Source organism: Caloenas nicobarica, chromosome 13 (assembly GCF_036013445.1).
Source record: "Caloenas nicobarica isolate bCalNic1 chromosome 13, bCalNic1.hap1, whole genome shotgun sequence".
Classification (NCBI taxonomy): domain Eukaryota; kingdom Metazoa; phylum Chordata; class Aves; order Columbiformes; family Columbidae; genus Caloenas; species Caloenas nicobarica.
Window position 1 is genome coordinate 17,115,187 of NC_088257.1, and position 15,707 is coordinate 17,130,893.

The window sequence follows — 15,707 nt, forward strand, 5'->3', positions numbered from 1 at the left end:
TTAAAGTTACCAATGGAAACACTTTACACCTCAAATGCTGCAGCTCCTCCTTTCCACAAGAACCTCAAGCTATCAGGAAACTGAATGCAAAACTTCAGCTGTTTCAGAGTTATTCTTCTGAAACTGGGCCTGCCTGAAACAGAAGTCACCCCATACTATTCAAGAAGAGATCAATGCAAAAAAATCAGCATCCATAACTATTTGGTCCTGGATACATTAGCTGGACCACAACTGACATTTTAAAGTGTGAATAGAAAGCAAGCTAGAAACTTGGACAGAGGCGGCTGTGCTTTTAGGCCAAGAGTCAGACTTGGAAATGAACCCCCTTAACAGATAAAAGTTGTTCACTTTTTAAATTCTGTATCATTCGACAGACGTAACACGAAATTTCTGAACTGTTGTCAGGGTTTACAAGTGTATGCTGACAGACAATCTAGGTCAGGTGAGAATCACCTACATTAGGAGACGAAACCACAGCACTTTCATTGATACACACTTTCCCACTGACACCAGTTTTCCCTTTAGGACATACTACATGAAAGCTGATTACTGTCTGTGGAACTTTATTCCTTCTCCTCAACTTTCTTTTCAAATGTAGTATTTCCAAAAGGCACTAGAAGTTTATTTGGGCTACCCCAGGCTGTACAACAGACTTACCAGATACACTGTTAACTCCGAAGGACCAAATACCGCTATGACCAACTGGAGCCGTGAAGTTGGTTCCTAAGGGCGTAGGAGTGACGGATCCTCCCTGTCGAATTCTAGCGAGCCTTTCTGTCCCAATGGGAGGGGGGACCTTTCGATCTTGATTGGCGCTACCCGTTTTTGGCTGGCCCAAGTTAGAAGGTGCGGAAGCAGCTGAAAGGGGCGAAGATGATCCTGAGGAAACTGATGGAATAGGAGATTCACCTGCTGGAAAGAACATTTCTCTTGCTTAATTGCACACAAAGCACACAAGCTAGCAAGCATCAATGCTACCCGCTCTATGCCCCCCAAGATTATTTCAAAGCAAATTATAAAAGGGTTTTAGAGGCTTTTTGTGGCAAGTATTTTTCAAGTCTTTCACAGAAATTCTGCTTAGAGCTTATTTTAACTCTAAAAATCGACAGTATAACACAAATGCTTTCAGCCATCAGAATCCAATGATATTCTCATGACATAGCAGCACATCTAAATCAATTACAAGAATGAATAAGAAACATGGAAGAGTTTCAGGAAGAGGTGAAAGCATCAACCATCATACCATAAATATCAAAACAGCCTGGTTTTGGTATCTACCACTTCCAGCAGAAGAGAAATTAGACAGCTTCCCAAAGCCACATGTGTAACATAGGAGTGTAAGTCCCACCAACTTCAGAAGTGTCACTGACTCTTCTTGGGAAATCCAACTTCCTTTGAGCACTCATTTAAATGTTTTGGTTCTTAAGCTCAGAGTGGCAAAGAAGTTGCATGCAGTGACATGAAAAGCCTCTTCACTTAAGATTCTGAATCAAAGACCCACATTTTCTGTAAAGCTACTTCCATGTTCTTCCCATTAGGAGGAAAACCCACTGTTACTTCAGATGATGCTTAAAGATTTTGGAACATTTTAAGTAACATGAAATAATCCCAGGATCCCAATTGAAAAAAAAAAAAAAAGGCAAGCATAACTTCAAACCATGGCAAATGTGGTATTTTCACCTAATACTACACTCATGCTATTTAGAGGGGAATCTTTAGTTTGGTATAATCACCTCAACTCCCCCACAGCTTCATGCCCGCTCAGAGCCTACAATGACTGATTTTTTTGCCCAAATACGCCTTTAGTAATCCTACCAGAACTAGTGGCATTTTACATGGAAACAAACACATGCCACCCTCACACCTGCTAAAAGCAATTGGAAAGCATTTTGTGTATCACTGGCTAATTTCCCCTCAAATTACAAATCTACTAAAGACAATAGCTATGAATTTATAGTTAACTAAGACAGACCCATGAAGTTCCTACATGAATTTGTTGCGCTTGTCCAAGGATGTGGTGAAAAATGCTGTCTGTTAAAGCTGGGAGTCCCAACAGGCGCTGGCCCTTGAAGGTAAACCCGTGCTCCTTGTATGTTTGCTGAAAAGCCTGTCAAAGGACCTGAAGAAGAAGTTGTAGAGCTGTTGGATGGATCTAGAGAGGGTAAGCCTGAAATAAACATAAATTTGATTAAATAACTCTCTTTGGGAACCTGCTTTGAAGCACCAGAGAGAGCTAGTGCTCCAAATATAATTCAAGCATCTTATCACCTTTGGGGGTATCTGCACATAGTAAGTTCATTTTACAGGTGCACGATTTTCCTCCCTTAGAAACCGACAGAAGGCATTTCTGTATGCTCTCTGTCTTGGTCTGAAGTTTTAACAAAAACAGCCATCCCTTTGGTCACTGAAAAGAAATGATCTTAGCAGGGAGTGCAAAGGAGGAAAGCTTGGAGTGGCAAGGATCTTTGCTTACGAAAAAGCCACACAAGTGAAACAGGGATACAGGGCTCTGTGAAAGTCCCAGGGGAATCCAGCACCAGGAAAGCAGTTCTCTGCAGTATGGTTTTTTGCCATCCTATAGGTACATTCACATATAGATCGGTCAGAGCATGCTGTGTCCACAGAAACAGGGCTGATGCACAGCACAACAGCTGAGGGGTCGTCTTTCTACAGTGTTGCACGAGAGGAAGGGAGAGAAGGAGAGAAAGTTCAAAGTCCCACAAAAATCATTAGCAAGGGGGAATTACAGTTTTTTAATAAGCCGAAGCTTTTAAGTACTTTCCCAAAATGTTGTAAAAACTCTTATCACACATTACTAGCTGAAAGCAGAAACGGGCATGGCCATGGTTCACCTGAGTTTTGGGTTTAGTTTCAAGGGCCTATTAAACAAGACTAGTTTCAAAACCATTTAAATGTTTCAAAATGACCACAACCAGGACCAGCCTATATTGCTGCAGAGCAAGGTTGAAGGTTGTACCTACGTACACCACAGCAGTCTGCAAACAGCAGTGGTGACAGGCAATACCTTAACTCACAGACTAGCGGTGCATCCTTCACCATCTGGATGTGAAAGCCAGGTCTTTCTCTCCCAATATTATCAACCAAGCCAACCTGATTTACCGCTTCCAGAAGTATCAGATCCAGCCTGGTCACACTGACAGAAATGACTTGCTGGATTTGAAGTAGGTATTTTTTTCACTAGCCTCATCCCAAAGGTTAAAAAAAGACAAGTCGCCATTATAGATAAGGAGAAATAAATCACAACCACCAACAGAACATGATGAGGAGATCTGAGTGTGAGAGGACAACCTTTCAGGGTTCGTCACGTCACAAAGTGCAAGACTCCATGGCTACGAGGCGGATGCTAATGAACATGCAGGCTGCCTGCAAACACAGTTTGCTTGATCTGCGTTTGTCAGGAGCTGCAGACTGGGCTCCAGCATGGAGCCCGGACATAAGAGATTGCAGCAACTCCAGCCAAGGGCCTTCCCTGGGCATCTGCCATGAAGCTACTGATGGGATGCTCTTGTTAACTCTCCACCCACAAAAGTCGGCTCAGAGGTAGTCAAAAGGCCCCTGTGGTAACCAATTTCATCGCACATCAGAAACAAGTCTCCAGCTGGCTGACAAACCACCGAAGATCCCGAGTCTCTGCCCCATACAGAGGGGTAACGGGGCTGCTGCTGCCCGTGGGGACTGCTGGTTTCCTAAACAGAGAACAAGGCAGAGATTGTGACAAAAATAGCTTTTCTGCAGAAGAGAGATGCCCAGCTGTGCCTTTTGGAGGCTTGGTAGGACAGGTACACAGCTTTCAAAGTGCAATGACTGTACAGCCAAGACCACTTGAGCACTGCTGGGTAACTTTCACAGGTTGCCATAGATGATGACAGCCATAGATACACAAATTCAGAGTGATCAGTCTCCAAGTTGTAAAGAACAGTTTTTACCATTATTCTGCCATTCATAAAAGTGGATGAAAAACAGCTTTGCTCAATATTAAAAATGGCTTCTATGAACAATGACTTACAGAATCATAATATCAGTAATGAGCTTCCTATTCATGTACCTAGCAACAAAATTAAGTTTTCCAGTACTAAAACCGTTTGCAATACCATACTCTGCAGTTACGTTGGCTATGAATTCAAACTCTTCATCATGCTCTGAAAGCATAACTGAGCTTTTCAGATGAGTTTATCAATCTCACACAAACTCCACTCAAAATGCAGTCTGTCAAAGCCCCCAGGCACTTCTGCAGAAACTAGTTACTCCACGAGCTACCTCTACCTTTAGAGAAACAGCCACAACACTTGGTCACTCCATGTAAAACAGGAAGGCCAGTCATTCCATACAACTTCATACTCATGCGCTGCTTCCTAAGCTGGGGTATTTCAAGTTTGTGATACCTTCTAATGCCACATCAGCAAGGTCTCAAACCTGTTCTTAAAACGCAGAGGGGGAAAAAAGTAACAAATACACTTCTTTTGGTCTTCTCCACAGCCTTCCCAAGTGGTTGGGTTAATTCTGCCCTCAATCTGCAAGCTGCTTGGACAAGAGATCTGAAGACAAAAGTGAGACAAAAGGCCATTTCCAGAACAGATCCACAGCCGGTGAGGAGATCTGCACACGTATCTGTGCCTCAAAGGAACCACTGAATCAGAGAAAATTCACGCTGCAACCGAGCTTACCCATGAAGAGGAAAATCAGAGCACCCAAACTCTATCCACCCTGTGGTGAACAACTTGTTAAGAAAAAAGCTGGTTTATTGTACGATTAAATTATATTAAACCCCCACCAAATCAGCTTAGAGGTGATCACTAAGAGAGACTGATTTGTGGAAAAATTTGCCACAGTCCAACTGTGCAAGACAGGCACAAAAGACAAACCTCTGCTCCGTCAGGCGTAGAGTCACGGCTGAGATTAGGGAACCTGCTTTGACGGCCGTTACTGCTCCTCCCATCGCACAGAAGTGCACTGAATCGCCAGGCAAGGCCCAGCCTGCTCCTTGCTCATCGCACTGTTGTTGGCCAAAGCGCAAGCCAGTAGTAACAGGCCCTTTTCCCTCCCAGCTTCTCAAAAATCTCAAGAAACCTGCCACTGGACACGATGGAAACAGCCAAGGTCGTTCCCAGCTCAACCCAGCTTGGAGGTTGAGCTGAGCAGAAAGGTCTGTTCCCCTGGGAAGAGCAGGTGAATGAGACGAGTGGACACACCACAGCACCACACTTACACCCCGAGGGAAGGCATGGGGGAGGTCCTTAGCCCACCATCCCCGCTCACCCCTTCTCCCCAGGCTCCCCCCCGCCTCCCGTACCACAGACAATTTAGACTCTGAAATGAAAGTGATTTAAAGGAGTATTAAGTAGAATGACATTAAATGAATCAGCTAAAGACCTGAGTAATCAGTCACCTCCTGTCAGGTAGAATTTTAGTGGCACATCTACCTACTTTAGTTTTTTTCTTCACTTTGCAATATCCTAATCAAATTCCAGCTCAGAAAAAACGTATTTGGTCCAAATATTTTTTGTGTGTCAGTTGAGAAGAACTTCACACTTATCTCCCTGGAGTCAACCACATGAGCTCTCCTTGAGTATCTACCTAACCCTCCTAATTCAGGGAAGAAACAGACTTAGACTACCTTTTAAATACTTACGGTCATTTAAGGATATATAAAAGGACCAAGAGTTCTTTCCCAGTGACAAACAGATGACCTTAGCATAAAGGTACAGTTAAATTTTTTGCTGCTATGGGAAGTCCCAGCCAGCCATATTTGTATATGCAAGATGCAATCATCAAAAAAATTAGCAGATCCCATCTGCCATAAGCTTCCTTCCGCAGGGGTTATTCCAGCATTAGCCAACTCCCAGTTTAGAGCACTGCAGAGAAAAAGCTGAGACGGCATGAAGTATTTCTGAAGTCTGCTGAGGAGGGTCTGGCAATTCTTTTATTAGCAGCCTATATGATGAACAAGGTGCAGCTACTTTACCTTCCACGGCCTTACATGTGGTTCTGCTTATTGCTCTGGGACACAAAAGCTCTAGGTATTTGCTTGCTTTGCAGAGCTATATGACCCAAATGAAACTATTAAGAAAACTTCAGTGCTAGCAAACATCCAGTTTTGTGGTTAAAGCTAGTCAGGGAGATGTGTTCTGGTTTTCAGAAGTCCTGCATGTTTGTCAATCAACTGAGAGGAACGGGAATGCCCCCTTCTCCTTTTAGCCTGAAAGTCAAACTACTGGACTTGTCCCAGTCCAGCATTCAAGTCCTGAAGGGTTATTCCAAATCTCTAACACGAACTGCAAGACTAAAGACACCTTCAAAGCAAGGCTCTCTAGCTACGCAGCTTCAAGGCACCATAATGCCATTATGGCAAGACTGAAGAGGAGAACAGGGTGGCACAGACTAGAGCTCTTGAGGGTCCCTTCCAGCCATATGGGTGCAGCCACTTGCCCGCAACATAGTCTGAACACTAAGATGATAATAATCCTTTAGGCAGAGCATAGCAAGGGCAAGGAGTGTGAGTGCAGTGTAAGTGCTGCTAACCCATTTCAAATATGTGCAGGTAAGTTTGAACTGCAATACCTAACAGCAGGAAGACAGTAAATTCCTAATAAAACACACCATGCAGTAGCACATCGATCTCCCAAAGCACAAGACAAGCTTATTAAAATCCCAGAGCCATATCATGAGACAAAAAGAACAGAGAGTTTACCATCACTGAGTCAAGCTGGAGTCTCAGGTGAAACACTGACAACTGCCTGCGGTCACTCCTGCAGCTGGAACCTGTCAAGAGTCCTGGCCCCACTGCTTCAGGTTTGGTATCACTCGACCCAAGGTTCCATTCCAACCCAAAAGTGAAAATCAGTGCTACTCTGAACTCTACAAAGAGGTGGAAGCATTCCTGTGTCTTACAGAGGACAAGCAATGCAACACCTGCAATGTTCCAAACACCTAACATCCTAGAGGAACTAAAAAGGACAAAAATCGTCATCAACATTTTAAAAAGCACTTGGAAAAAACAGGCCATCCTTGTTACATTAGTATTCTCTAACTGTCCTTTGTAAACTACTTGTCAATCAGTTTGAGATGACTGAAGTGTAACAGTTGGAGAAAGAATTCTGTCCAGTACATGCTCTTAATGACTTACCTACAGGACTAGTCGAAACCCGTTGGGAAGGTGGCCTGAAACCAGGAGCCTTGGAGTTGTCAGGATGTACATTTTCCACATGTCCTAGCACAGAGTTATTCAGAAAGGTAGACTGAACAGTGAAAGATGGGTCAGCTGCTGCTCGGGTAGATAGTGGACAGTCTCCCCATCCTTGGTTAGCTGGCACCTGGTTGCTATCAAAAAGACTAGTACTAAAGTGATTGAAGAGCGTTGCTGGCCCAAAGGTAGGAGGCAATGATTTGTTTGCTGGGTTAATGTGCATCTGAGAACTGTTCATAACATTCATGGCTGACGAAAGCTGCACTGCAGCAGGTGGACCTTGAGAAGGTGTTAAAGGAACTTGATTAGTAACAAAAATAGACTGAGGATCTTGGTGGAGGTTTGCATTTGGTACCACTGAATAGAAAGAACCTCTGGACTGCATCCTGTGAGTAACTCGAGGTGCTGGTACAGCTACTTGAGGTAAGTTACTGTTGTCCTGATTATCTGCAACAACTGACCTGGGTGACGCTAAGCTTAAAGGAGCAGGTTCTGAGCTGGATGAAAAAGGCATTGACATAGAAGGATTGATCTCTGACACGCTGGTTGGCAGTATTTCATCTTGGACATTATTTAGTGGTGCAGGACTGCTCGATGGGCCAGTTTCAGCGACTCCTGAGTTGCTGCTAGCTGACATACTGCAACTACTTGCAACTGAAGATGGCGTGCACGCATTTGCAGTGGGCTGGTCTGGCGTTGACACCTTCTCTTTGGGTGCTGAGACAGCCGAGAAAGAGTCCGCTTTAGGTCCAGAATGCTGTGTTTGTGGAGCATTAGGTGGCAGAAATGCTGTGGGCACTTGCCCGTTGTTTGGGGGGGCAGAGGAAGTTGAAGGCAGAGTGCTACAGGTGCTCGTCACAGTTGAGATCGCTGTTGCTGCAGCACTTGTCTTGGGAACGCAGGCAAACAACTGCTTTCTGACGGAAGAGGGAGTCCGATTACTGGTTACACATAGTGGTTGGGTGGAAGCAGCTACAGAAGAGACAGTAATGGGACAACTAGAAGTAGCTAATCCAGGAGACTCCGTCTGTAAAATATTTCCATTCTGACTACCTACACGACTTGAACTATTATGCTTTGGAGAGCTGTTTGTGCTGCCAGGGTTAACTGGTCTCACTGGGAATGGTCCCCAAGTGTTCGGTGAAGGTGAAAAAGTTCCTCCAAACTGGGCCATAGGTAAGCGAGGGTGCCGGATCTGTTGCATAGTTTGGGCAGCCAGCAAGGCAAAATGAGGGTGAGAATAAGCTAGAGGAAGAGACACCGGAAAAGATGAGCGCACATTTGCTGGGACGTTCTTGTTTAATTTGTTAGCAGGCTGAAAAGTAGATAGTGTTGATGACTGCGATGTGACTATGGGTGGTGCTCCGAGAGGAAAGGAGTTCTTGTTTGAAGCAGTCGCAGTGCTGACTCCAGATGAAAAGTTTGCATGGATTGATTTGGTACTCGAAGCAGGTGTTCTTATATGAGTTTTAGGAATCAAGTCTTCCAGTTCCTTGGCAGGATCTTGAATGAGGGCATTAATGAGTTGCACGGCGTATCGTGTTGACTCTGTACCACCCCTAGATTAAATACAAACATATTTATCTTTTGCAAAAGGAAAACCCACTTTGTGCAACATTCCATAGCCTCAATTTGATACTGGTCTGCAAGTCATTGCCTGTTTACTTCAAGAATTTATTTATTGACTTTTGTGCATCTTAAGGATTATCTTTGAAGAAGCAGACCTTCAGAGTATCTTGGCAGTAGCAATGTATGTTCTATTCTAGTACCAAGAAGCTAAATATGTTCCATCTTAAAAACCAACCAAACTTCTTAATAAATGACATTGTGGACTAACTCAAGATTTTCATTTCTAGATACTGTACCTTATAGTGATCATTCTCTCTCCATTCTTATCTTTTTGCTTATCAACATCAATATGGGCACCAGTGACATCTTGAATTGCTGTGATGTTGCACCCACCTCTTCCCATTATTCTAGATACGACAGAAGCTGGGACAGATAATTTCTTTGACCTATATCACAAAGATTAGAAATCTGTGAAATGTATTCAAATTTTACAGGCATACAAAAATCCCTTGCTGTCTGACAGGTGGCTGAAGGTATATTTTTAAGTTTCGGGGCAGCAAGTGTTTTTTTGCTGATATTTTCTTCACCCTTCGGAGCCTCTCTAGAACTCCCCCATTCAAATTACTCATCATCCTCAGTACCCGATGAGGATTCCTCAGAAGCATTCATTCCACCACTGTTGTAACACAAATGTATGTACCACATGCTGCTTCAGAAACACTTTTGGATTTTATCTTATATACCTTTGAAGTGAGACATATCCTCAGCTTATCTACCTAAATTTACATAAATAGCGCTCTTTTGAATATAAAAGCCCGTGGCTTAGCTACTTCAACCATTTATAGTTAGGAGAAGGCGGTTTTCTGATGTTTTCCCCAGTGATCAGCTTGGTAATAACACATCCACCTCTCTCAAGGCCTTGCGATCTGAAAGTTTGTGTGATACTACACAACAGCAGATGGCAGATGGTTAAATTGCGCAGCTCTGTGATTTAAGGAGCTGCGGGAAGCCACTGCGAAGGCAGCACAGATTTTCAGCAGCAGGCCCAGTGTCAAGCTACAACACCATAACCACGTGTTCAGTGAAAGAAGTCAATTTAGGATTTTTCTAGTTCACATGGTATCAGTGGATCAAGTGCAGGGAAGTCTTTGATGACAAGGCACGCTTGCAGCCAGACCACAGCCGAGGTCTCTCTGGGCCATCACTGTTCCCAGCCTGTCCAAGCGGAACCTCTCAAGCCCATACACCGCTTTCAAGCTTGCCAGTGATGTGCAATAGTTCATCACTGCACAATTAGAGGGGATTCAAAGGGGTTTCAGAAACCGCTGTGATCACAACGCAGACACCTCTGAACACTGTACATACAGATCACCACCACCCCCCTGAAGAGGCTACCAGCTTCGCCTAGCTATTCCAGTCTCAGAAACTCGTCAGTAACTTGGTCCTCAGGAAATTGTTTCTAACTTAGTCGGATTTAACGGAAACCCAATTTATCTTAAACACATCTAAATACATGGAAATGCTCTAAAGCATCACCTCATCTTACCAAGGTATATATTCTTCCCCCCTCTTCTGCCAGGAGAGCATGCTACAACCCTCGCCATCCCCAGCAAGCAGGTTCTCGGAGCATGCACCCAGCTCTCCTCCCAAGGCCGTTTCATGCTTTGTGCTTTCTTCCCCTCTCCACCTCCAAGGCTCCTCTCTCAAGCTAGACATCCCAGTCACTCCCTTCCCAAAACAGAGCTCTCATCATCACCTAACTTTCAAAATACACCCACATAGGGCTCCTAACCATACCTTGGTCTGCTTCCACCTCAGCCCACGAGGAACCCCATGCCACCACCCATGGAGACTTTCCTCCTCCAGGAAAGCTCATCCCAGTGCCCAGGCCCCCACCTGCCCATCACCCACTATCATTTCCCTCCCTACCTGCCAAGCTTGATGGTTTTTACCTTGAGAAGTGCCCAAAACAGTACCTTTTTGCTCCAGAACAGCAGCGCCCTCCTCTCTGCAGCTGAAACTGTTCAATTGGTGTTGGCTGCAGATTGTTGCTAGGGGGAGGGTCTTTCAAAACTCTGCCTACTTGCCTGTCAAGGGCAGAAGGGATGTTTTCAGTGGTCACTTCTTTGATAGACATCCCTTCTAGCCAGGGGGTTACTCATGGAAAGAGGGGAGAAGAATTCTTGTTGAGACCAGGAGAGACTTTAGGAGAGGAAGGCATGCAGCTCCTGGGCATTTTGCATACGCATCAAAAAGCTCTTTGACGGGACACATGTTTTGATCAGTCAGGGCACAGCAAACACCGGTGCAGAACACTTTACAGACACAGTCTTTAGGAGACAAGGCCTGATTCCTCAGGGCTGAGGAAAGGTCGGGTTTTGGATGCCATCTCTAGAATCCCACCATCTCCAGCAGAAGAGCAGACGATACCCAACCAAGCAGTTGAGTTGCGCCTGTGTGACTCGAGAGACCCAGGAGGACAGATGGAGCAGTTCCAGGGGCAGTGGCAGGGAGTGTGTGCAGCCCTGGAAAAGTCAGCTGGCTGTTGAACGGTTTCATGCCTGCAAGACTCACCAAGTGTGGGCTCTCTGCGACCACACATTTAGCAAGGTCCCGTCACAGTGGAGAACCCCATTTGGAGCACAACAAAAGGCAGAGACTGAACCGACTCTCTAAGGGTTCAAACACTTTAAGATTAAAATGCCTTTTTAACCTTTATTAAGAACAGTCTGTGGCTTCCACTAATCTCAATGCATTAAATGCTCCGTACAACTATGTTCTTTGCACATAGCCTAAAATTCTCTAAAATGAGCGTATTTGGCCACTACCATTGCAGAACACAAAAGCAGGAGGGCATCGTAAGTGAAGCCAAAGCATCTGCCACTTGTATGTTCATGCTGTATTCCTTTTTGATAAAGAGAACAAAAAAGGGAAAGCCAGATGATCATTTCTAGTTACAAGTAGTTGACGTCATAAAGATTACAGAAAAGATATTGGGGTGTTAATGGCCACATAATAAAAACCAGTACATTTTCCAAGGGAATGTTTGCTTTACAGAAAACCTCTACATCTAATTTCACCTCTAGCACTCTGAGGTTACAAAATTTTCCTCGCAATCAGCAATCAAGGTCACAGCCCAAAGCACTATGAATTTTAGCCTTGAAGAGATCATCTGCGTCTATTAGCATCCATTCTGCTTTTAGTTCATCTGCTGTGGGGGCTTTTCACTGTCATCTACTCATTCCCCCTTTTGTATTATTCCCACATCCTTTACCCCACTGAAGTCACAGGTGAAAAAAACCCTTGTGCCAAATAAAATGCTCATGTCATACTGACGTTAAGTTCGCAAAGAGTTACTACAAATTAGGCCTGCAACTTGTTTTCACAGCACTGCAAGAGTAAGTGGGATAGGTGTTTCATAAATCAACTTTACAATTAAAATAATTAAACAAGCTTGCTGGACATTCTATATTTGGGAATAATTTACAAACTAAAAAGCTCACAGACAGTTTCCAAACATAGAATTAAAGTCTTTACCTTCTAACCACTTCTTTCCAGCCTTCTTCTCTTTTCTGGCCTCTTTTTGGACTAGTCAGATTCAGCTTTACATTTGGAGAGGTCAGAGGCAAGGAAACAGGCTTGTAAGTATTTGACAAAGAATTTGAATGACCTTCACCGTCAAGTCTGGGAACAGAAATGTGCCGGTTACAAATTACAGAATAAAACGACAACATTACAGTATACATTTTTTTCAGCTTAAAACTACTAGCATGAATTGTTTTCATTCTTATTTTCTACCTGGAACAACTGTTGGGTGACTTCATATGCAGTTTTTTACCTTTTAGTCCACATTCTATACCCTCCCTCCAAAAAGGGGAGTGCTAAACTGAATAAAGTAATACCAGAAACACTAAGGACGTCAGATTGAAATAGTTCACAATAGGTGGTATGCAGCCACTTAAGACACATCCTGATTATGTATCTATACTGTGTTCTCCTTTTTGAATAGCTTTTTAAGAAAAGGTACTTTGGTAACAATGTCTTTTACTTACTAAATACTTGAAAATGTCTGTTTTTCAGCTCTTATTGTTACAGATTTCCTGGAAAGTGCTTCCGCCTCTCACTCCTCTATTTTATGAACAGGTAACTGAGGCACAGATATTTGAGCATATCTACGTATTTCAGTCCCAGTGACATCAATTTGGAAGCAGGTGCCCAAATATTACCTGTACTAATATAGCTGTAGCAATAGTCTAGCAATGCAAACAATGCAAAGTTTGGGGGAGAGAGAAAAAGAGAGAAAGAACGAGCAATCTCTTGTTAGACTAACTGATCTATGTGGAGGTAAAAAAAAGCAGCACCAGGAGTACACAAGTTCATCTGCAGCACTGAAACACAGTCTGCAGTCTTCACAAGTCATTGAAGAAACAGCCTTATGTGATTCACCCCAGCAAATCTATGGCATAGTTGGAAAATTTAGGGAGGGCCTCATGCTTCAGCTGTCCTGCTAAGCATCACTCCTCCTCTTTACTATATGCAAGTTTTTGTTCTTCCATTTTATTCCCCATTCTTTACAGCATTTTATGTTCATTGTGTCTTCTTGCAGGCAAACTGTTTACTTATACTACACTTTACACAAACTTCTGAGATCTATCCAGATTTAGAGTAACCCAAGCATACTGATTATATGAAAAGCAACATTTAGACAATATGCCTTTTTAAATGGCAGCCTTTTCTCTCTTAACCTTAGTTAGTTCTAGCTCTCTCATAATACACCTGTCCGAGGCATTTGAAAGTTCTATGGAGAACTCTACTTGTTCTCAGGTAAGACTGAGGCAAAGAGAACAAGAAAATGTATATGAAAGAAAAGAACGAAGTCCATTGTGGAGTATCATAGGATCGCAGAATAGCTGGGGTTGGAAGGGACTTTCAAAGCTCCTCTAGCCCAACCCCTGCCATGAGCAGGGACATCTTCAACTCCATCGATTCCAGAGCAGACTTCAAAAGCTTTTTTCTGCTTTGTCTAAAAATGCCTAGGTATGTTTTCCAAAAAGCATCATTATGAGTTCTGAGTATCAATTACAATAGCCTTGATGTTAGCATGTCCATGACTAAAGAGGAGAGGAATTCAGGAAGTGCAAATTTAGAAACAATTTTCAGACATCCTGTGTAGTGCAAGAGCCAAAGAGCACCTGCAGAAGTTAATAAAATACACTAGCCCCATTCTGATGCTTATATACTGTCTTGTTTCTTAGGTGTACTTTATCTAACAGAAGTACCGCTTCGAACAAGGAGTTCAAAGTATGTGTTTAGTTAGTCCTGCTGTAGTGAGCTGCACAGGATTCCAAGGCTTTTGTAGGAGACCTTGGACAAAAGGTCCAAGGCAGAAACAATATCCGTTCATAAAAAAGAACACAGACAAAAATCCAGTTTTTAACATTCCTAAGGGTAATCCAAAGCCCCTCCAACAAATCCACTCATTCTGCACCTAACTTTAACCTGGGGGAAAAAAAAAAACCAAAACAAAATTCTGACTCTCTTCCCACTCCCAGACAAGTGCCTCAATCAGCCTGGCAACAGCCCTCTCACTCGCTGCCCTTTTTGATCCCATGTTTGCGTTCTTATTGAAGCTGGGCTCTCAGTCAGCCAGGTGCCGGGCAGATCAACCTCCATACCTGCTCCCCTCCCTTCATGCGGGAAAAGAAAAAAGACAATTATGGAGGATTAGACTCATACTACTTGTATGTAAAAATAAGCGAAGTCTACAGATTCAGATGGGATATAAGCTTTTTGATTCAGACCAATGACCTGTTCAGAAACTGGTGTTATAGAAGTTATTAGCTCATTCTGTGGCAACTGAATGGTTTTCCAAACAATTCATATGGCCCTTGTACATTCACAGAGTTCTTTCGACTCTCACCTCTGGCTTGACAAAGTTAAATCAAACTGGCCATCAACCTGGCAGCTGAAATGCTCAGAGTCATCAACTTCTTCCCTCCTTAAAACAAAGAGATTGCAATTCAAATGAGTTAATGGTGAAACCATGAAACAACCAAAAGGTAAAGAAACCACATCTGTAAAAAGATTATAAGCTAGCATTTCCTTTTTAAATCCCCAGCTTATTCACTTTAAAATCTATTCTGATAAAGTTGACAATGCAACATGGATGCCTTAATAGCGCAGACAGAAAACTGGCTGTTTTGCTAATGTAGTATAAAAACTAGCCAGCAATCCAAACCAGAAAAAAAATCTTATCTTTACCATTTTGAAGAGGTTGTGTTCAACAAACTTGACAGTATTATTTAATACCCACGCAAATAAACCAAATTCAGTCTCTCTAGACTTTGGGAGTGTACCAGCTGGTGTAAAGCTTAAGCTACAGAAAATGTACAATGGCACAGGTAAAACCCTGTGAAACAAAAGGGAAGCAATACAGCAGTCTCACCTTGTTGGTGTTTTCGAAGCCGAGGTGCTCGTTTTTTCTTCCTGAGCGGGGATAAGCAACGAGGCGTAGCGCCGCTCAGAGGAGTTTGTATCCATCGTGAAGTTCAACTCTTGGCTTTTACTTCCACTGCTACTTTCGCTATTGCAATCCGTGCTGTCCAAGTTATCTGAATCGCTATTCCCACTTGCACCACCACCTCTTGGCTCTCCATTTATTTTATTTTTATCTGCTTTTTGCTGTGCTAGAGATATATGCTGATCTGGCAAAATTATCTGCATATTCTGAGGAGTCTCTTTTGTTTTATTTTTCTTATTTTTTCTATTTGTGCTGGGGGTAGTCACCACATTAGCTCTCTTCTTCCCAAAGGCATTTGTGAAAGTAGCTGAAGTCGCAGAAATTCCAATTGTAGTTGTAGTAGTTGCACTAGGAGGCTCTATAGGAACTTCTTGCTCCACTGAAAGAAAAACAGTCAATGTACAATCAAAACCT

The 15,707-nt window shown here is 43.2% G+C and overlaps 1 protein-coding gene across 15 annotated transcripts in view; it reads right to left on the reverse strand.

Moving 5' to 3' along the window:
• ANKHD1 (ankyrin repeat and KH domain containing 1) overlaps nt 1-15,707 on the reverse strand; it is a 117,772-nt gene that overhangs the window by 6,348 nt on the left and 95,717 nt on the right. For 9 of the 15 annotated variants that reach the window (XM_065643739.1, XM_065643732.1, XM_065643738.1 and 6 more), the window contains 8 exons: nt 15,219-15,672; nt 14,694-14,771; nt 12,311-12,457; nt 10,750-10,860; nt 9,070-9,219; nt 7,145-8,763; nt 1,973-2,167; nt 658-912 (listed from right to left, as the gene is read on the reverse strand). In XM_065643739.1, coding sequence (XP_065499811.1) covers nt 658-912; nt 1,973-2,167; nt 7,145-8,763; nt 9,070-9,219; nt 10,750-10,860; nt 12,311-12,457; nt 14,694-14,771; nt 15,219-15,672 — 3,009 coding nt within the window. The remainder of the gene's footprint in view (nt 1-657; nt 913-1,972; nt 2,168-7,144; nt 8,764-9,069; nt 9,220-10,749; nt 10,861-12,310; nt 12,458-14,693; nt 14,772-15,218; nt 15,673-15,707) is intronic. The other 6 variants (XM_065643727.1, XM_065643740.1, XM_065643731.1 and 3 more) reach the window with 5 other exon arrangements.